Source organism: Melospiza georgiana, chromosome 9, assembly GCF_028018845.1.
Source record: "Melospiza georgiana isolate bMelGeo1 chromosome 9, bMelGeo1.pri, whole genome shotgun sequence".
In the NCBI taxonomy this organism is placed as follows: Eukaryota; Metazoa; Chordata; class Aves; order Passeriformes; family Passerellidae; genus Melospiza; species Melospiza georgiana.
The window spans coordinates 31,036,189-31,058,361 of record NC_080438.1 but is presented as its reverse complement, the minus strand read 5'-3'; the positions used below and the strand labels follow the sequence as shown (position 1 = coordinate 31,058,361).

The 22,173-nt window shown below is 41.9% G+C and overlaps 1 protein-coding gene across 8 annotated transcripts in view; it reads left to right on the top strand.

Annotated features, from left to right (window-relative positions):
• The window catches only part of LRRC7 (leucine rich repeat containing 7), a 102,076-nt gene that overhangs the window by 45,266 nt on the left and 34,637 nt on the right, over positions 1-22,173 (top strand). For 7 of the 8 annotated variants that reach the window (XR_009114784.1, XM_058029835.1, XM_058029833.1 and 4 more), the window contains exons 3-12: positions 1,340-1,457; positions 2,286-2,364; positions 3,158-3,247; positions 5,068-5,124; positions 12,202-12,265; positions 15,097-15,171; positions 15,635-15,779; positions 16,584-16,656; positions 18,207-18,336; positions 19,811-19,926. Coding sequence is in view for 7 of the 8 variants with exons in the window: in XM_058029835.1 (XP_057885818.1) it covers positions 1,340-1,457; positions 2,286-2,364; positions 3,158-3,247; positions 5,068-5,124; positions 12,202-12,265; positions 15,097-15,171; positions 15,635-15,779; positions 16,584-16,656; positions 18,207-18,336; positions 19,811-19,926 (947 nt within the window). In the remaining variant the exon portion in view is untranslated. Of the gene's footprint in view, positions 1-1,339; positions 1,458-2,285; positions 2,365-3,157; positions 3,248-5,067; positions 5,125-12,201; positions 12,266-15,096; positions 15,172-15,634; positions 15,780-16,583; positions 16,657-18,206; positions 18,337-19,810; positions 19,927-22,173 lie in introns of those variants that run through there. The other variant, XM_058029840.1, reaches the window with a different exon arrangement.

The following is a 22,173-nucleotide window of genomic DNA, read 5'->3' as shown; positions in this document are numbered from 1 at the left end:
AAATTGATCTGGATGAGAGTGGAGTCATTGGAATCAGCATCCAGAGAAACATGAGTGGGCTGGAGTTCTCCCCAGAGGTGCAGAATAAAACCCTGATTTCATAACTCAGAGCTCGGTAGCATCACTTGGATTTGGTCTGAGAGGAATTAAAGTTGTTTCATGGGCAGAGGGAATGGTGATTCCAACAAAATCCTGATAGCCAGGGAGCTCTGGAAACTGGGGAAAATATCTGTTAAGCACCCAGTGGTTGAAAAAAAAGCAATTTTGGGACTTCATTCCATGGCTCATATTCCTTCTGATGCTTCATAAAATCATTCCAGAGGGAAGATTTTTAATTGGGCTTCTCCCTCCAGCACTTCCAAAGCCTTGGGTGTGTCCAGGTGGGGTCAGAACTGGAAGTCCCAAGCCTTCCTCTGCTCCCAAAGGAATTCCTGGTGAAAACTGGGCATCCACTTCTGTAAAATTGGAATTTGATAGAAAAATTAGAATTGAGTCCTGAATTTTGGGCAGGGGTTTCAAGAAAGTATGTTTTGGATAATGCCAAAGCATTTTTGCATCTTGAGGATAATTATTTAATCTGAATGCAGTCACAGTATTTTAAAATCTGCCATGAAATTTAATTAGGAAATCAAATATTTTAATTTAGCAGGGGGCACAAAAACTTGGGAATTTTTATGACAAATATGAAACACAGCAATAAACTGAATTATATGCAATGGTATCAGAATCAAAAGATATTCATTGCAGTGAATTTACAGGTTTTGAGTAGCTTTGAACATCCTTGCTCCCCATGACCTGTTTGTCATATCCCCTAACAATGTCACATTTTCTGAAAAATCCCTTTGCCAGGATTTCTTCTCCTGGGAAGCTGAGAAGCTTCAGAGCAAAAGGAAAGCAATATTATCTCATTTGCTTCTCCTGTGTTTTGCTGCTTTGGAATGTGGTTGGAGATTGTTTATCCAACACGTGAATTGTTTTGACTCAATGACCTATCATGGTCAGGCTGTGTCAGACTCTGATGAGAGAGTCAGGAGTTTTTATTAGTATCTTGTTAAGGATCCTTCTGTAAGGATCCTTTCTCTATTCTTTAGTATAGTTTTAGGGTAGCATTCTTTTATATAAAATAATAAATTAGCCTTCTAAGAACATGGAGTCAGATTCATCATTTCCTCCTTCATCCTGGGGACCCAGCAAATGCCACAATCCCCGGGAATGTCTTCCCAAAATCCCCCTGGGAGGGTGGGATTCTGCTGTGGCCAGGGGTTGTTTGTGCTGATTGTGTGTCAGTAAGGATCCCAAATGGATTTATTTCTTCTCCCCCGCGGAACCCCCGGAACAGCAACTGTTCAACTGCCAGGCCCTGCGCAAGCTGAGCATCCCCGACAACGACCTGTCCAGCCTCCCCACGTCCATCGCCAGCCTGGTCAACCTCCGTGAGCTCGACATCAGCAAGAATGGTGAGGGCTCCCCTTCCCCAGCATCCCCAAAAAAAAAAAAACAGGAGCTGAGATGGAGTTTTGGCTCCCCGTGGCGTGGAAATTCGCGCTCCGTCTGAGGTTCCGCGCACGGCGCCTTGTGGGGGGGTCTGTGCAAATCCAGCTCGAGTTTTTCCTTCAAAAATTGAGTTTTCTTCAGTGTCCTGTGCTCTGGGGACACTGCCCAGCTGGGAGTAGGAATGTGAGGCCAGTTTTCCATGCGCTTAGGAACATTCCACTCCCAAAGGGGTTCAGAGCTCGCTGGGCTCTTCTGTGGGGGTTTAAACAATTCCCAGGATTTATCTGGGCTGGTTTGCTGCTGTGCAATCCCAAATCTGGGAATTTTCATTCCATTCTCATATCAATGGGCCTAAAAACCTTTGCTGTCTGAGCTTGAGGGTCTTCATTTTTAAAAAATGAGGCTTAGGAACTCCTGGAAACATTGGGAAATTTCTTGTCAGAGGAGGGTCTGGAGACTCTGAGGATTCTGTGACAGAAAAGCAGTTTGGGAAGGGATGAAGGCACAAATCTCAGCACAAATTATGTCACTGTTAATTCTAGAACATTATATAAACCAAACACTATCAGAAAAGTAATAATTTTGTATTTTCATGTATTTATTTAGGACTTGAGCCCTTTTGGATGATAATTCCAAACTGTGTTTCCTTCCTGCTCCAGCTGAAGTCTGAGCTGGAAATCCCAACTGAGCATTTATGAACAGACTAGGCTGAACAGTTTTTGTGTAGATAATATTTGTCTATATCTAATAAATATTTTTGTGCATCTAATACTCTTTCCATGTTTTTTTAGGAATCCAAGATTTCCCAGAAAACATTAAGTGTTGTAAGTGTTTAACAATAATCGAAGCCAGCGTCAACCCCGTGTCCAAGTGAGTACCAGGAGCTCGTTTTGCACATTCCAAGGGCACAAAATGAGCTCAGGCTTAATCTGAGTGTCTTTCTAATTGTTTGAATTTAAACAATTTAAATTTGTTTCTAATTTAAACCCAGGGTGGGTTTGTCTGAGATCTGAGTACTCTGGTAGTGCCAGTCAGGCTGGGCAGTATCCATACACAGGGGTGAGGCTTCACCTGGACACTTGGCCAGCCTTTATTCCTTATTCCTTCCAAAATCTTGCAAAAACAGCAACAAAAAAATGAGGTGTAAATGCAAGATTTACAAAATGGAGTGAAGGGGAGAAAGGGTGAAATGTTGATGTTCCAGTTTAAAAAAAAATAGAAATAGATGAGGGAGAGGGACAAAGAATGAGAGGAAAAGAGAAGGAGGAGAGAGGAAAAAGATTAAGATAAAAGAGAGAAAGAGAAAGGAGGAGAGGAAGAAGGGAGAGGGAGAGGGAGAGGGAGAGGGAGAGGGAGAGGGAGAGGGAGAGGGAGAGGGAGAGGGAGAGGGAGAGGGAGAGGAGGAGACCTTTAGTTTAAATCCCTCAAGCAGGAAGGGAGCAAAAGCTGCTGTCCCCTGAATATGCCAGGCCTTTGCATTTCCTGTTTGTAGCAATGCAGAGAAGATGGGAATGGGGAAAAATGTCTGTTAAAAGTGAGTTCTTCAGGAGAATTTGGGTAGAAGTAGGTGAGAGAGAAAGTCACCTTTCTACTTCTAAATATACATTGTTATTATCTCCATGGCAACTCGGGGTGAGCATTAAGGTTTGCTCTGTTTTTTCAGGCTGCCAGATGGCTTCACACAACTTCTAAATTTGACCCAGCTCTATCTAAACGATGCCTTTTTGGAGTTTCTTCCAGCTAACTTTGGAAGGTAAGGATGAGTCACCACAGCACATTCCTGTCCCTGAACCCGGCTCAGGCTCCGAGGGACAGGCTCAAAGCCGGCTCCCCTTGAAAAGCTGAGCACAAACCCAGAGATTTTGGCTTTTCAGCCGTGTTTTGGGGAGTGTCACCAGGATGGGGTGGGGAGGTGATGGAGGCTGGGGAGAGGTGACGAGCAGCATCCCCTGCAGTGACTCAGCTGTGGCAGGGCCAGGGGCACCAGGGGCACCAGGGGCACCAGGCTCCTCTCAGGTCCCCTTCTGGTGACAAAGGGACAAAGGAGGGTGCAGAGCTGTGGCTCGGCAGGGCAGGGAGGGGTGGCTGAGGGGGCTGGAACAGGCAAAGGTGGAGCTGTGGGAGCAGAACCAGGGAGAGGAGCCCAGAGACAGCGGGGCAGGAGGGCGAAAATAAACCCAGCAGGAGCAGAGCCAGAAATGTCAGGTGAGGACAGAGCAGAGGTGGTGGGAGCAGGGTGCCGTGGGTTTGGCTCTCTAATTGGAGATTTCACCCGTTCTTCAGATGTCCCAGCCAAGGCACCAGCTTCAGGCTGGTCCCTGCGGCCACCTGGGTGAAAGTTCTATTGTTTATTTAATTTATTTTTATTTATTTAAGTTATTTTATTTATTTTTATTTATTTCATTTATTGTTATTTACTTTATTTATTTTTATTTATTTCATTTATTATTTATTTTTTGTTTGTTTGTTTGGTTGGTTATTATCTAAGGGAACATTTGCTCATCTCTCCAAACCAAATGACAAAATGTGACAAACTCCTGCTGGGAGTGACACTGGGCTGCTCAGGCCTGTGGAGATAAAAATGTTGGGGTACTATTATTTTATTTTATTTTATTTTATTTTATTTTATTTTATTTTATTTTATTTCTTCTATTATTATTGTATTTTGTTTTTATACTATCATGTCTATATATTATTTCTTCTATTATTATTATTGATATTATTATTGATATTATTATTGGTATTATTATTGATATTATTATTATTATTATTATTATTATTATTATTATTATTATTATTATTATTATTATTATTATTATTATTATCATTCCATATTATTATTCCATATTATTGCTGTTGTTATTATTACTATAATAATAATTATTATAATCACACCCCCTGGGGCAGGCCTGAGCACCTTGGAGAAACACAAAATCCCAGCAGGAGGCAGGGAATTGTTTGCCTGTGAGGAGTGTGTGGGATGCCAGGATAAGCCCCAGTTCCTGCCCCTGAAGTCAGATCTAAATCCAAATATCCAGGAAAGGGATGGTGGGAGCCCTCAGTGTGGTGTTTGTGCCCATCCTGCTCTAGCAGAGCCCTGCTGGGGCTTGGGCTGATAATTTGGGGATTAAGGTTTAGGAGCTTAAATCTTTCCGCAGAAAACATTTTATTCCACAAGTGCTGATTTTATATGAACTCAGTGACTCTAATTCCTTTATTATTGTTGTTATTTCCTCCTGTCTCATCTATTTGGGACCTTATACTTACAAACCTTGCTCTGGTTTTCTTGGGGTTTTTTGTTTCTTCCAAATTTCCCAACTTTTCCTGTGTTTGGAAGCACTAATAAAATCAATTTAAAATTGCTGGGAAAACCTGATAAATGTCAGAGCTTTTCGGGAGAATTCAGATCAGGGCAGACATTGCGTGAAATTATTTGGCTCTGATTTTTGTCCCACAAGAACTGGACTTTGGATTATTTTGCATTAAACAGACTTCTTAAAATTAGAATAAATAATTTCTAACAATTCTGATGGATTCTTCAAATGCATTAATTATTTTCTCTCCCATTCCCAGACTTGTCAAATTGCGAATTTTGGAGTTAAGAGAAAACCACTTGAAAACTCTACCAAAGTAAGTGCTGGGGTATTTACAATTATTCACCTGGAATTTCCAAAAGTGCCAAATATCTGGATTGGTAGCAATGCAGTGGTGATGTTTCTGTCATGAGTTGGGTTTTGGTTTTCATTTGTAAAATAAATTCTACTGAAGGTTTTTAGCATTTCTACTGAAGTGTTGGAAATACCCTCAGGAAAATATTTTCCTCTCATGGTCTGTCCAGAATTAAATGGTTTGAGCTTTACTGTGCCAGCAGGATATTGAGTCCCTTCTGCCCAAGATTATTTAAGTTAAGTGGGGCTTAAGTGGACAAAAAGTTCTCAAAAGTAAATTCCAGCCCTGGGTTGATCCCACACATGGGGCACCAAAAATTATTATTGCTGTTTTTAGGATGGAATTATTTTAAAGTTTAAAATTATTTATTGTTTAGATAAACAGTAGTCTCAGAGATTGTGAGATTTTAAAGGAGTAAGTTGTTGATTATAGCTTAGGAGTAGTTACAAGTTTCTTCATTATAATAGATATAATTTATATATCATATCATATATCATATCATATTATATCATAATATATCAATCTAAAATATATACTATTATTTTTATATTATTATATTAGCATCTATTTTTATTTTTAATAGATATATTATTGTTTATAATATAAAATATATGTCTATATTATAATATAAATATATTCTATTATATTATAGATTTTTATAATATTATTATATATTATATAATATTATATAGTATATGATATTATATAGTATATATTATATAATTATATATTATAATATATAATATATATTACATATTATAATTTCTATAATATATAATTTTTTAAACTAATAGGCAGTTGTTCCAGGGTTTATTCTACTTTTCTAACATATCACTTACTTCTGTTGTACTGTGGATACTTTCGTCTAATGGGCTTTTAACTTACATGCACATTTCTATTCTAACTTTTAAACTCTTAGCTTTATTAAACTGCGCTTTTATATTATAAACTCTTCACTATTTTATTAATACAGTTTCTCACGTAAGGCATATACTTATAACTATAGAAACATAATTTGATGGTTTTGTTATGTTTCTGTTTTATGTCTGTGTCTGCTTTATGTTTAATGTTTTATCTTGTATTTTTACTTTATGTTTTATGTTTAATGTCTGTATCTTGTACTTTTGCATTAATCTAAGTTTATTCCAGGGCCGTAGATCCAATCTTTTGGTGTCTGGGGAAATTTTTCTTTTTCCAATTCCCACCCCTGGGCAGAGGAAAACCTTCCCGAGGTTCTGGGGGATTTGTTCCCAAATTCCTCTGGAAAATTGCAGGATTGCAGGGACCTCCTTGGGGCGTGGTGACTCAGCACCAGGGGTCTGCAGGGATGAGAAATTCCCTGGATTTGCTGTTCTCATCCTCTGACTCATGGCTCTCTGCAGATCTTTGGGGGTTTTTGGCAGCAGGAATTGTTTTCCTGCAGGACCTGCTGGAAAAATGACATCCAATGGATCCTTTCCAAAGGAGCAAGTCCTGATGTAGGAAAAAAAAAAAAAAACCCAGAAAAATAGGATTTCTCCTGGACTTCAGGATTAATTTGCTTCTTGGGAAGGAGAAGTTGCAGCGCCCAGAAAATGGGCAGGATTCTGAGGGAACACAGTCAGAATTTGGGATTTAATGTGCAAAGTCACATCCTAAGGGACCAGTGTTAATTTGGGGGTAAATCAGGAGCTCTCCAGCTGGGAATGAGGGATGGGAGAGTTTGAGGGGTGTGAAATGCCTGGGAGCCATGGATCCAAATGGATTTATCAGGGAATTCTCACCTGAGCCCAAGGGATGTTTGTGCCATGGGGCAGATTCTAGACTCCTCCAAAAGTAAAAGAAAAAATCAGAATAAAATCAGAATATTCCTGATTGCTCTCAGGAGCCCAACAGGATCTTCAAACCCCCCCCAAAAAATCAGTTTAGGGGTGAAAAAAGGGGGAGAGCTCATCTGGGAAACGGGAAAGGCTGGAGCAGGTCCTGATAGGAAAAACAGGGATTGCACAGTGAAGGGTAAGGAAGGGCCTAAAAATAATGATATTTATCTAAAAAAACAGAGTTGAGGGGAGATATTTCAGTGTTTGTGCGAGCTCCCAGGGAATGTGTTCACTGGGGAAACTGGGGAAATGGGCTGAAAGCAGCCAGAAATGGGACACTCCATCCCCGATGACAACGTGTGACTCCTCAGCACTTTGATCTCCTCTGCTCCCCTTTGTTTGGGCTGCTCTGCTCCGTGGGGCTTTCGGGCTGAAACCCCTGAAATCATCAGATTTTCCAGCTCCCTCTTTGCAATCTTCCAAAATATTCCTTCCTTGTCCTTCTCCTGCTGCTTGGAGTCTGGAATGGAAGGACTTCATGGACAGGATGATGATGATGATGATGGGCTGGAGGTTGATTTTCCTTTTTCCTTGATTTTCTTTTTTCCTTGATTTTCCTTTTTCCTTGATTTTCCTCTTGTTAAAATCACTGATTTTATCTCAGTTTTCAGCCTTAAAATGTTGCTGTTTTCAGCCTTAAAATCGAAACCAGTTTTGGTTTTGAATTCATGTTTTAATTCATGATTCTTTCAGGCTCTGACCGTACCCAAACAGCCCCCTGTGAAAATAGAGGGTTGGTTTCAGCCCCCCAGTTTTATTCATTCTTTTTGCTGTCAAAATTCAGATTTTTTCCCTTGAAAAGTTGTTGTTTTGCTTTACCTGTTGTGGGCAATGGAATGTAGGAATTTTCTGCTTTGCCTTTTTCTCCAAATCCCTCAGGCTGGGCTGAATTTCTGGGGTTCTTAGCTGCCACAATTTAAGTTACAAAAGGATTTCTGTGCATTCAATTATGTAAAAATTAAATTTTCCTATTTTGTATAATATTTTCCTATCGATGATCCAATATTTTCCTTGATCAAGGGGAAATTGGATAAATATTCCTCTCATAATTTAAAACCAAGGACACCCTGGTTAAAATTTTCCATTAAAAGGAGAAACGGACACAGGAAGGATCTTCCTTAATTAAGATTTTCCTTCTGGGTAATGAATGAAGGGGTGAAAGCAAGATTTTGGTGCAGTTATAATTGAAAATATCTAGTTTGGCTTCCCAATTAGATATTGGGGAAAAAACTTGGGAGAAAAACACATTTTTCACCCACAAGAACTTCCTCTTAGGAATTTCCCTAAAATGGAATTTTCTCGGTGCTTAGAATTCCAAGCATACTTTGATTTTTTTTTCTGTAAATACAATGTGAAAAAATGACATTTTTATCTGTCATTCATTCCATTTTTTCCCCAGGCCTTCCCACTTTTTTCCATATATCTCTTCCTCCCCCCAGATTTAGAGATAGACCCAAAGCTTTAATTTGAATTAATCCCACCAAATGATTGTGCCAGGAACCCACAACTCCCCAAAATGTGGGAAAAAATCATTTGGGAGCAAGGCAGAGTGGGGAAGTTTTCCTGTTCTTGCTGAAATTCAGATTTATTGGGATCATTTGCAACTCTTATTTGTTGTTATTTCTTAAAGTGCTGGGACTGTGTATAAGGAGGTTAAACACATTAAGGGTTTTTAGCAGCATCCTAAAAATTGCGTGAAAAGCAGATTTTTGTCTTGTTTTTGAAACAAAATCAGGTGAATTAAACAAGAATCTTCCTATTATCAACAACAGAGGCTGTTTTGCAGAAGTTAATTTAGAAAATTTGAAGTTTCTAACCCCATGGAGTGACAATTTTTGTGCTTTCTGCGCAGAGGGAGAAATGAATGAATAATCCAGAAATTTAAGAATGACATTCCGGGATTACAGCTCTCCCAATCCTTTACCTCCCTTCTGGCAGGAATTTGCTGGATAAAAGTGATTTTTACTTCCAGGAACCTGACAAGAGAGTGGTCCAAATCTTCCCTGCCACAAAATCCTCATTCCTCCCATCCCCAGCCCTTCCCGAACCCCACTTTTGGAAGCTGCTTGGCAAAAATCAAAAGGTTTTTGGGGTTTTTTTTGGAAGCCTGTTGAAGTCAGTGGAAGAGACAATTTAAATCAGCTGAGAATCTGTCCGGGGGGGAAGGGGGGATAAATTTAGGGAGAAGCTTCACTTTCTCCTGCTATTTTTTGAGACGCTGCTCCACTTCCTCCCGGGTTCCTGATGAGGATGGGAAGCGTTGGCCACACTTTGGGTTTACAAATATTTGCAGAGTCCCTGGTGCCCTGTTTTCCTCAAACGGCAGCTCTGGCTGGCTTGGGGAGCCCACACCCCGCAGATTCACTGCCTTATCAAAATATTGGCAATATTTTAATCGGCAGCTGCTACTACGAGTTTTCCCTTGAGGGTTCTCCAAGCTGGATCCGTTTGCTGCTCAGGGAAGAGGATGGGAAATGCATCCCATGGTTTTGCATTGGGGAAAAAAAAAAAAGGATTTTCCCATTGTTTCAATTTAGGGGAAAAAAAGGCTTTTCCCACTGTTTTTCTTTAGGAAAAAAGGCTTTTCCTATTTTTAAAGGGGGTAAAGTTGTCTGGAAAATTGATTTTTAAATTTTATTTTGAAGTTGTTTTATTTTATTAATTGATTTTATTTTTAAAATTATTTATAAAAATTATCTATTAAATTATTTATTATAAAAGTTATAAAATGTATAAAATTATTATTTATAACATTATATTATTTATAAAAATAATTTATAAATTTTATTTATAAAATTAATTAATTTATTAATTAATATATTTTTGTTTTAATAATTTATTTTATTCTTACAATTATTTGCAAAAATTATCTATAAAATTATTTATTATAAAAGTTATAAAATTTATAAAATTATTATTTATAACGTTATATGATTTATAAAATTAATTTATATATTTTATTTATAAAATTAATTAGTAATTAATTAATTAATGTAATTTTGTTTTATTAATTGATTTTATTTTTAAAATAAAAATTAAATTTTATTTTATTAATTGATTGTTAATTATTATTAATTATTCTTCATAGAATCTATGAAGAATATGAATCTTCATATTCTTGATAGATTTTCAAGGCTGGTTTGGGTTGGGAGGGAGCTGAAATCCCACCCAGTTCCACAGACAGGGACACCTTCCATGGGCCAGATGAGCTTTAAGCTCTTTTCCATGGGATTCTGGGGTTCTTTTCCAGAGGAAAAGAGAAAAGATTATTTTCTATCTCATTAGGAATGCTGAATTCCAGGGAAAAACTTGCTGGCCCCAAGTGGAAAGAGGGGAGGACCTGGATAACCCTGGAGAACCCCCCAGCCTCCCCCTCCTGGTTTTTATTTCCATGCCTCTGTAGCCTTTTAAAAAGCACACAATATTTTTTAAAAATCACAAAACAATTTTAAAATAAATTTTTTAAAGCAGAAAATAATTTTAAAGTAAAATAATTTTATTCTGAACCTTGTGGGAATTCCATCCTTATTGCCCAAAGTCTCCACTCACTCATGAGTGGAAGGAAAGCTCCAAATGGGATCCCCATAAAGATTTGGGGGCAATCTTTGGCACATTCTTTGACTGTAGAAATGGCACAAAGAATGGTTAAAAGTTGCATTTGAAGCTGAATTTATAGTAGAAAACACGAAGCAGTTGAAGTTGTGTTCAAAAGAATTTGGGATGAAAGACAAAGGTTTTACCAATTTGCGTGTATTTAATCTCTGAAGAGTTCCAGGATTTAATAATTGAAAAGATATAATAGATATATATAAAATATTAAAATATTTGTAATATAGATAATGTGTAATGTGTGTAATAATTAAAATATTAGTTATAATAATATATGGTAATACATTTCAGTGGAGTTTGTTTCCCTGGTTTTGTGGGGTTTATTTCCCTGTTCCTGTGGGGTTTATTTCCTGTTTTTACAGAGTTTATTTCCTATTTCTGTGGAATTTATTTCGCTATTTCTGTGGAGAATATTTCCTGTTTCTCTGGGGCTTATTTCCCTGGTTTTGTGGGGTTTATTTTCCTGTTTCTGTGGGATTTATTTTCCTGTTCCTGTGTAGTTTATTTCCTATTTCTGTGGAGTTTATTTTCATGTTCCTGTGGAGTTTATTTTCCTGGTTTTTTTGGGGTTTATTTCCTGTTTCTGTGCAGTTTATTTCCTATTTCTGAGGAGTTTAATCCCCTATTTCCATGGAGTTTATTCTCTGTTTCTCTTGGGTTTATTTCCTGTTCCTGTGGACTTTAATTCCTGTTTTTCTGGAGTTTATTTCCCTGTTTTAACAAAGGAAAAGTGACATTTTCTGGCAATAAAACACAGCCCAGCCAGGCTGAAATGCTGAACCAGGGCTGTGCTTGTCAGCCACAGCCTTTCAACAATAATCACTTTTACCTCTGGTACAAATCGCAGACATAAAATGGTTGATATTTCAGATCACAGCAATTAAGGCTATGCTAATTTTTTGATTAGGATCTGATTACCTCAGGAGGCCTCTGAACTGTTGTTGCAGTTCGTGTTAAATGATTTAATTATTTTTATCCTCTTTTTTCACTGCATGCCCCCAAACCCAGCGTGGTGTTTGGTTCACTTTGGTCTGTCAGGGCTTAAGGAGAAATTCTGCCCCTGGGATAAAGCCCTGCTCCACTTTTGTTCGTGGAAACAAAGGCAAAAATTGATTTATTAACTTTGAACTTGATTAAATCTGAACCTCAGAGCAGGAGACCTGGCTCAAGAGTTCAAACACTTTCTAGTGGTTTGTAAAAAAACAGAGCAAATGCATAAATCTCTCTCAAAAAGACACAATTTCTGTTATATTGCATTTCAATCATTTATTGATATAACATGGGGCATTTTCCCAGAGCAAAAATCTACCAAGATTTTGTTTATTTTTATATGAAAACAACTGTTGCTGGTTTTTCAGTTCCATGACCTCAGTCAATGTCTCAAGGATGGAATATATTGTTGGAATTTCCATCAGCATCAAACTGGTGCAATTCTTTTTTTTTGCTATCAGAGTATTAATGCAGCTTTATTTTCCCACTAAAATATTTTCCTTTATTTTCACCCCCCCAAAACCTGCCCGATGCTTTGCCAGTTAAAATCTCATTTTGAGTCTTTGCCCACCTGTTCCAGGTCAATGCACAAGCTGACCCAGCTGGAGAGGCTCGATCTGGGCAATAATGAGTTCTCTGAGCTGGTAAGAAATGCTCCAGTTTTTAAGGGGAAACCTGGGGGGTTTGGGTGCTCTGTCCATGGGGCGTTAAACTTTTACTGGAGAGGCTTTGTGGGGATCATGGCCTTGGGCAAGGGACACATTTCCCTCCAACCCAAACCAATCTGGCATTCTGCAGTTCCAGCAGAGGTCAATTCTGAACCTCATAAGGAATTTCTGCCCCTAACTCATCCCCAGAATCAGAATTAATTTCCCTGAGATTGAAATATTTTGGGAATTTTCCCTGTTCCCAGCACAGGGAGTGAGTGATGCTGTTCCTTGGGAGCCACGGAAGGGCAGGATCAGGGATTACAGTCCTACAAGGGAGTAGTTCCTGTGGCTTTAGTTAAAACTGAGATAATCCCACTTCAAACAAAGCCTGAAATGTCACCCGGTGCTACAGAGCTGTAGCAAAGTCTGTACATCTGTTTCATGGAGCAGCTCCCACCCTGCTCCGGGCTGCTCATTTATTCCACGCAGGAGGAAAGAGAGGATTTAACTCCGATTTTTAATTAAAATCTTCAGCGTGGATAAACAGAGAGAAATTTTCGGAAGAGCTGTTTGGAATTTTAATTGTAGGAATTAAATCCTGCCCGAGTTCAGGGCCTCTCTTCTGGGGGTGTTTGAAAGGAATTGGACAATATTCCACATATTTCCATGGCAGCCCAGTGATCCCACGAGTGACAGATCAGGAGAGAGGTGGTCCCATCTTCCTGTTAGGCCCAGAATTCCCAAATTTACTCATTTTTCAGCCAAAATGTAGGAACTGGAATCAAATTCCAGAAGGCAAATGGGCCCAAGAGGCCAAGGCGGAGTGGGAATGTGCAGGAGAATAGAATAGAATAGAATAGAATAGAATAGAATAGAATAGAATAGAATAGAATAGAATAGAATAGAATAGAATAGAATAGAATAGAATAGAATAGAATAGAATAGAATAGAATAGAATAGAATAGAATAGAATGTGACTTTCTCAAAACTTCCTGTGAGTCAATCCCAGGAAGCTTTTCTGTGATCAGACCCTGGAACAGGCTCCTAGAAAGGGACATTTGGCCAATTCCCTGAATAATATCCTTTATGGTTTGGTCAGACTGAATTGGTCAGGGAGCTGGACTGGGTGATCAATGTAAAACCCTTCCAGCTGGTTCCCTTCTGTTCCTATTCCTATTCCTATTCCTATTCCTGTTCCTATTTTATTCCTGTTCCTATTTTATTCCTGTTTCTATTCTATTCTATTCGATTCTATTCTATTCTATTCTATTCTATTCTATTCTATTCTATTCTATTCCTGACGCTATTCTATTCTATTCTGTTCTATTATATTTCTTTCTATTCCTATTCCCATTCCTTTTCTGTCCTCTTCCTATTCCTTTTCTGTCCCATTCCCATTCCGCTCTATTCCAATTGTAGCAACCTCTGAGGAAAATGAGAATATTCCCCACACAGCCCCAAACCAAAGCATTTCTAAGAGAGACAAACAAGGTTTTAATGGCACTTTGATACCAACCCACCCATGTCTGGATCATGGTGTGCCATAATGTGGAATATCCCATGGTGCTCCACAATAATGGCAAATTCCATCATCCTGAGAAATCACAGTCCAAGGAATTCCCCCCATCAAAGTGTGCTCTGCACAGGCCAGGAGCAGGCCTTGAAGAAAGGTGTCTGCTAATGAGAGGGATTGAAAAGCAAATTAAAGTTGAGAGGGGAAATTATGATTATCCATAATGACCTCAGCCCGTGAACACTCCAGAGGGATAAAGAAGCATTAATCAGCCCAGGAACAAATAGTATCAAATGCCCATTAATCAATTCAGCCTGGAAATGAGAAGTGGTTTTAATCATCAAAGGACAGCAGAATTTCAATGGAATTAACAGAGGCAAAATAAATCATCTTTAAAATGCTCACCACTAGTTTTTAATAGGAGCTCATTAGGTGGAGATGTGGAAAACAAGGGGTGAGTTCTCCTGCTCATCAGCTTTGTTCTCGTCTGCTGAGGCACCAGGAGCTTCTCCCACCATTCCCTGGGCACGTGGAAAATCAGATTTATTCTGGGAATGGCAACATTCCAAACCAGACCATGCAGGGTAACTCCGGGTCTCTCCTGGGGTCTGGGGGTCCATTTGCTCCTGCCTGTGTTGGAATCATTCCAGGGCAATAGTTCTGCTTCCAAAGCCTGGTTTGGAATGGAATATTTAGTGGAATATTTCATGGAGCATTTAATTCCAGGTTCTGACAGGCTTTGAAAAAAATCTCTACAACCTGGGAGGGCAAAGGCAAATTCCAAGTGTTGGTTTGCTGTGGGAAATGTTTTATGGGAAAGGAAAACACTGCTGAGGAAACCTGGGAATGTTTGTGGCCTGGATTTGTAATTCTGGGATTTCACAGCTGTGAGGAGTGATTTGGGGAATTGCCTTTTTTAGCTCCTCTCACTGATACCCTGAAAAGAACGAAACAGATGAAAGTTTGATTCTGCAATTCCAGGTTTTATCAGTGCCCATTTTCTCCTGTGCATTCTGGCTCCTGCCCGTGCCAGCTGCAGATGTTAAATCTCCCCAGGACGTGTCCTTTGGGCTCATTTGTTTTGCAGAAGGCTCTTAAATTTTACAAGTTTTGATAAAGAGCAGCAGTGGTTAAATTACACCGAGGGAATGTTCTCTTCTTGTCCTTGAACACCTGGAAGGCTGAGGTGGGGTACGAAAACCAAAGGGAAGTGAAGAGGGAAGCTTTATTTTCTTAAGAAAATGTTGATTTTTATTTAACTAAAGACACATTGCTTTACTTAGCTGCCAATAATAATTTATTCTTTCCTCAGCCTGAGGTTCTTGAACAAATCCAGAATCTGAAGGAGTTGTGGATGGACAATAATTCCTTGCAAGTGCTACCTGGGGTATGGACATTTATTTTAGGGAATTATTGGGTGATTTGGTGATTCCCCTGTTTGCCTGGCAGGGAGCACCTGCCTGTGCATTTGCTTGGGTGGGTGCAGAGAGGCATTAATTAATTCATTCATTGATTATAAAAGTTTTGGGATGGCTCAACACAGAAGAGCTCCACCTGCCTGGTGGAAGGTGGGAATTGGGAATACCCCTTGGATCTGTGTCCAGATGGAGAAGCACCTCAGCTGCATGCCCAGGAATGCCAAATCCCAGCAGATTTAATGAATTTGGAGCACATTAATTAACCGGGGGGGGTTAATTTTGTTCCTTTGAGGCTGAGCCCACCCCGGCCCTGCCGGATCCGAAGGGTGCTGAGATAACTCCAGATCAGCTGGATTTGTGTGTTTGTCTCTAATTAACGCTCTAATTAACAGCTCTATCTGCTCAAGTAACTCTGTCTCACGTGCTATTAAGTCTATAGGGAAGTTAAAACAGCTCGTGTACCTGGATGTGTCCAAAAACAGGATCGAGACGGTCGACCTGGACATCTCGGGCTGTGAGGGGCTGGAGGATCTCCTCCTCTCCTCCAACATGCTGCAGCAGCTGCCAGATTCCATAGGTGAGGAGAGACCTGGCATTCCTCTCCATTTGATAGATTTTTAAAATATTTTTAAATTTTTTTAAAATTTTATTTTAATTTTGGAATCATGTGATTTTCTAATCATGGAGCAAGGCCTGCCATTAAATCCCAAAGGAGGCAGAAAAGGGTGTCTGCACAGTTCCATTTTGTGAAGTCAGGAGCAGAATCCCCTGGCTGGAAGGGATTGGTCCACCTGGTTTGCTGTTTTGAGGAAAAGAAGCCAAGGAGGACAGAATTAATTTCATTTAAATGTAAAAATCAGTCTGAGAGCGATGATGGGATTGCTGCTCATTTTCACAGTGGGAAAAGGAAATAAAAATTAAATAATTCAAATTATGAATTTTCTTTTTATTTTGACTGTTTTACATGCATGGAATTCCTGGATTATTTAGGATCACATCCCTCTGTCCACTGGGATATTTCCTTTCTGTCCCAAGCCTTTTTCTCTTTCCCTTTGAACACAGAACTGCAAAATTCCTAAATTTTAAATCAATTTAATCATATTCCAACATGGATTGCTAATTAATGCTGCTAGTTATTGACATTCTTACTGGGTGTCTTCTCCTCCTGTTTTCCATCTTGTTCTTCTACATCTCCCCATCAATCCCAGGATTTTTGTTCCATGGCCCAGATTGGTTTTCAGAGGGCATTTAGCAGGAACAAACCCATTTGGAATGATACTCCCCAAAATCCAGAGCAGAGCTGCTCAGGGTTGCCAACCATTGCTCATGGGATTCCAGGAGATCTCCATGGGAGCTCCTTATCCATCATTTCTTCCTGCAGGATTGTTGAAGAGACTGACAACCCTGAAAGTGGATGACAACCAGCTCACCATCCTGCCCAATGCCATTGGAAAGTGAGTCCAAGTTTCATCTTATTTTAATTAAAATGCCTTTTCCCTTCTTCTCAAGGAGTGTGGGCTTTCAAATAGAAAAGAAGACAAATACACTTTGAATTATGAAATAATTTCCAACCCCCGGGCTGTAACATTTCAATTTGGAGCGTCACTTTTAATCCCCGGGGATTTTTCAGTGCAAGGGGGAAGAAGATGAAATATATCCAATTTTCCAAGAGGAAAACCAAAGGTTTGGGTGTGAATCAATCTGGACGAGCAGAGAAGTGAAAGCGGAAGAATTTGGGGGAAATCCATCAGTTGCCATGGCAACAGCCAGGAGCTCACAAGGATCTGGCTGTGGCCTCACAGGGATGGAGAGCTCCTAAAATATGACAGAAACCTCTGTGGGAAAGCCAGGAGGGTTCCAGGGGCTGGGATCATGGGAGGCTCTCTGCTGTGGGGTCTCACATGGCTCTGCCTCCTTCTGCTGAGGGTTGGTGGCTTCCGAGGGTTCCCTGGGAGGAACAGCAGTCTCTGCTTTCCTTTGGCATCAAATCTGAAGGCTGAAAGATTTCTTTTTAATCAAGAAACCGAAATAAAGGTGAATTAGATACAGAGTGAAGACCCAGTCCTGCAGCTGAGGTCTGTCTTGTGTCCTGTGAATCCGACAGAACGAGGTCTGTGGAAGGGGTGGTCAGAGCCAAACTTCTTAATAGATCCTCCAAAATATTTGGGGAAAAAACAGAGAATCCTCTGACAAGTCCCTAAGGCAGTGGACAGGGAGATGGGAGATTTTAGGAAGAAATAATTGGCTGTTATTTACCCTTACTCTGATTAAAGTACTTGAGAGTAAGAGGTGGAACGTGAGGAGCAAAGGGGGAGAGGAGCTGGGTGGTGCTCACACAACTTTCACTTGAAGGATTTTAATTTGCAGTCTTGTTTTAGAAGAAGATTAGAAAATATTTCTTCAGAATATTTTAATGTATATCTATAACCTGTATATTTAATGTGTATATTTGTATATCTCACTCTGTAATGTTCAGTACATCCATATATTCCCACTGGAATACATTCCCACTCCCCCTCAGTGGTGTCTGGAGACCCAGATCCCAGACCTTCTACCTTAAACCTGTTACTTGGGTTAACAAACACTAAATTCTTGGTTCAATGGCTTTGGTTGTCCTGATCTCTGTCTGAAGTCCTTGGAACTCTTCAATATCCTCAATATCCCAGAAAATCTGAATGGTAGCATGGGCAATCCAGGTGGTCCTAAAGTGGGTTCCAAAAATCCCATTGTTACAGACTCCTGCCAGGGAAATGATGGGATGACTTGGGTTGGGATGGCCCTCAAAGCCCATCCAGTGCCACCAGGGACACCTTCCACTGCCACAGGCTGCTCCAGCCTGGCCTGGGACCCTTCCAGGGATCCGGGGCAGCCCCAGCAGATATCCCCCAACTGTTCCCTCTCAGGCTGGTGGAGCCTGGAGCTGGTGAAGCCCCCAGAGGTTTGGGGTTGATAATTTGGGGATGCAGTCCCTGCAGGGCCGCTAACGAGGGGTTTGCCGTTGCAGCCTGTCCCTGCTGGAGGAATTTGACTGCAGCTGCAACGAGCTGGAGTCGCTGCCCTCCACCATCGGGTACCTGCACAACCTGCGCACCCTGGCCGTGGACGAGAACTTCCTGCCGGAGCTGCCCAGAGAGGTGAGAGCTGCTCCAGAACCCATTCCATCCCTGGGATGTCCCCTGGGAGCCACCATCCCTGCCCTGGGATGTCCCATGGAGCCAGCATCCATCCCATTCCATCCCTGGGACATCCCCCGGGAGCCACTGTCCCATCCCACCCCACCCCATCCCATCCCATCCCATCCCATCCCATCCCATCCCATCCCATCCCATCCCATCCCATCCCATTATCCCATCCCACCCCATCCCATCCCATCCCATCCCATCCCATCCCATCCCATCCCATCCCATCCCATCCCATCCCATCCCATCCCATCCCATGGATCCCATCCCATGGATCCCATCCCATCCCATCCCATGGATCCCATCCCATGGATCCCATCCCATGGATCCCATCCCATCCCACCCCATCCCATCCCATCCCACCCCATCCCATCCCATCCCATCCCATCCCATCCCATCCCATCCCATCCCATGGATCCCATCCCATCCCACCCCATCCCATCCCATCCCACCCCATCCCATCCCATCCCATCCCATCCCATCCCATCCCATCCCATCCCATGGATCCCATCCCATCCCACCCCATCCCATCCCATCCCACCCCATCCCATCCCACCCCATCCCATCCCATCCCATCCCATCCCATCCCATCCCATCCCATCCCATCCCATGGATCCCATCCCATGGATCCCATCCCATCCCATCCCATCCCATCCCATCCCATCCCATCCCATCCATCCCATCCCATCCATCCCATCCCATGGATCCCATCCCATCCCATCCCATCCCATCCCATCCCATCCCATCCCACCCCATCCCATCCCACCCCATCCCATCCCATCCCATCCCATCCCATCCCATCCCATCCCATCCCATCCCATCCCATCCCATCCCATCCCATGGATCCCATCCCATCCCATCCCATCCCACCCCATCCCATCCCATCCCATCCCACCCATCCCATCCCATCCCATGGATCCCATCCCATCCCATCCCATCCCATCCCATCCCACCCCATCCCATCCCATCCCATCCCATCCCATCCCATCCCATCCCATCCCATCCCATCCCATCCCATCCCATCCCATCCCATGGATCTCATCCCATCCCATGGATCCCATCCCATCCCATCCCATCCCATCCCATCCCATCCCATCCATCCCTGGGATGTCCCCTGGGATCCACCATCCCACCCCTGTCCCCACAAATGGATTCCAGCTGCTGGTGGAATTGTCTGGGTGTGAAAGAGGTGCTTGGTGCTCAGACTGAGCAAGAAATCCATGGAAAGTTGGGAATATCCCTGTGAGGAACCCCAGGCACTCCCTGAGGTTCCTGCCAGCAGGAAAATGTCGTTTTCTGGTTGAATTTTGGATTTCCTGCCTTTTGTGGCTTTCGGTAAAACCCATTTTAGGCGCCTCACGACACAAAAAGTGATAATAAACATTCCCAGGTTTGGGGTTCCATCCTTTGGGCTTTTCCATTCCCGCAGATTGGGAGCTGTAAGAACGTGACTGTGATGTCCCTGCGCTCCAACAAACTGGAATTTCTGCCTGATGAGATTGGCCAGATGCAGAAGCTGAGGGTGTTAAATCTGAGTGATAACAGGTACAGTTCACAGCAATTTTTTTAGCCAATTTAAGAAATTTTTTTAAATTTAAACTTTTCCTTTGAGGTCATTATAAAGATACATTTCTCTAAAATATATTTTAAAATTAAAAAATAGAATTCTAGTTTTAAAATAGTATCATTAATTTATTTAAGCTGTAAGGAAAGAATCTTGCTTGTTTTTTCTTAATCTTTGTGGTTTGGTCTCAGCTCCTTTGACATCTAAGGGAAAACTTCAAGAAAACTGAATAAGGCCAAAATCTGGATCTTGGTGTGTTTTAATAGCTTCAAACCCATTTCTTTCTTTTCTCTCCTGCTGTTTCCATGCAAAAAAAAAAAAAATAGATATTGTCTATAGGTTTGTAATATTTAATGATTAAAATGCTGATACCCAGGGAACCAGGAAACAAAAATTAGTTATCTTGCATCCACAGAAATCCAAGGAACATTTTTCATTTCCTCCAGCAGAGTTTTTTTTTTTTTTGTCAAACCCCAGATGGATTTGTCCTTATGCACAGGCCTGTGCTTAGATGAGAAACAAAATGCTTCAAATGAGCTGTTCTTGATCCTTGTCCTGTGCTGCCACAGGCACATGGAAAATCTGAATTTCCTTGGGATTTATCCGTGTGGATGTGCCAGGAGTGTGGTGATTTGCAGTGTCAGCACAGCTAGTGCAAGATGTGGGGGGTGAATTCCATTTTCTCTCCACTTGCCATCCACGCTCAGCAAAAATTAGGGAAGGATTTCCCAGCCCAGTTTCATTGCTGAGATTCAGGTTGAACATAAAAATATAAATTACATAAAGCCATGGAGAACCCCCTGGAATATTGTTGATAATGTTTAAAATTCCTTCATTCAGTTCCACTCTGTCGTGCGTTGCAATTCCGGGGCACAAATTCTGTCCTGTCCCAAATCCAGTGGATTTCCAGGTGGATGTGCCCAGGGCTGGTGCCTCCTCTGCCCTGAGGGGACACGGGGCAGAGGACTGATCCAGGATTTCCTGGGAGCCAGGAATGCAGGGAACCTTCCCTGGCACGTTAAATCACCCTGAGCAGGGTCACTGCTCCCTTTTCCAACCTGGAATCCTGCTGGGAGTCTGAGCTGGGGGAGCAGCAAACTGTTGGGGGGTATTTGGGGATTTTCCCATTTTTCCCCCCCAGGTCCCAGGGCCATCCCTGGTGTGCAGGGACTGGCTGGGCTGGGACAGGGGCAGGCAGGGCTCCCCCCTTGCTGGGTCCCAGCAGAATTCCAGCTCCCTGCCCAGCTGGGAGGGGACTGGGGTTTCCACTGGAGGGGAAGAAGATTGTGGGACCAGCATGTCAGTGGTGTGGAGTGGGATGTGGTGATCCTTGGGGTGGGATGTGGTGTTTGTTCCATGGGGTGGAATGTAATATTCCATGGGGTGGGATGTGATATTCCACGGGGCAGAATGTGGTGTTTGTTCCATGGGGTGGGATGTGGTGTTCCATGGGTTGGGATGTAATGTTTGTTCCATGGGGCAGAATGTGGTGTTTGTTCCATTTGGTAGGATGTGATATTCCATGGGGTGGAATGTGATATTCCATGGGGCAGAACGTGGTGTTTGTTCCATGGGGTGGAATGTGGTGTTTGATGGGATGTGATATTCCATGGGGTGGGATGTGATATTCCATGGGGCAGAACGTGGTGTTTGTTCCATGGGGTGGAATGTGGTGTTTGATGGGATGTGATATTCCATGGGGTGGGATGTGATATTCCATGGGGTGGGATGTGATCTCCCATGGGTTGGGATGTAGTGTTTGTTCCATGGGGCGGAATGTGGTGTTTGTTCCATGGGGTGGAATGTGATATTCCATGGGGTGGGATGTAGTCTTTGTTCCATGGGCTGGGATGTGGCAGCCGTGCCCGTCCCACTCCCCCTCAGTGGTGTCTGGTGACCCAGATCCCAGACCTTCTACCCTTAAACCTGGCTGAATTGTGTTTAAACCTGGTGGAATCATCTCCTCTACTTTTCTGGCCTGGTTTGGGAAGGGAATTTTCCCAAACCTTTCCTCCTCCATGGCTCTCAGCTCCAGTTGAGTTTGACCATTGCCCTGCTGAGATGCTGGGGTAATTCTTTTGCCATGGAACTTCCCACCTTAATGAAAACTAGAAAGTTCTGACATTCTGCACCAAAGAGTTTGGATTAAGTTCAGACGCCTTCTTAATGCTGTGTTTTTAGTGATTTTTTTACTTTCTGTGATCTCAGCTTCACTTTCATCACTATTC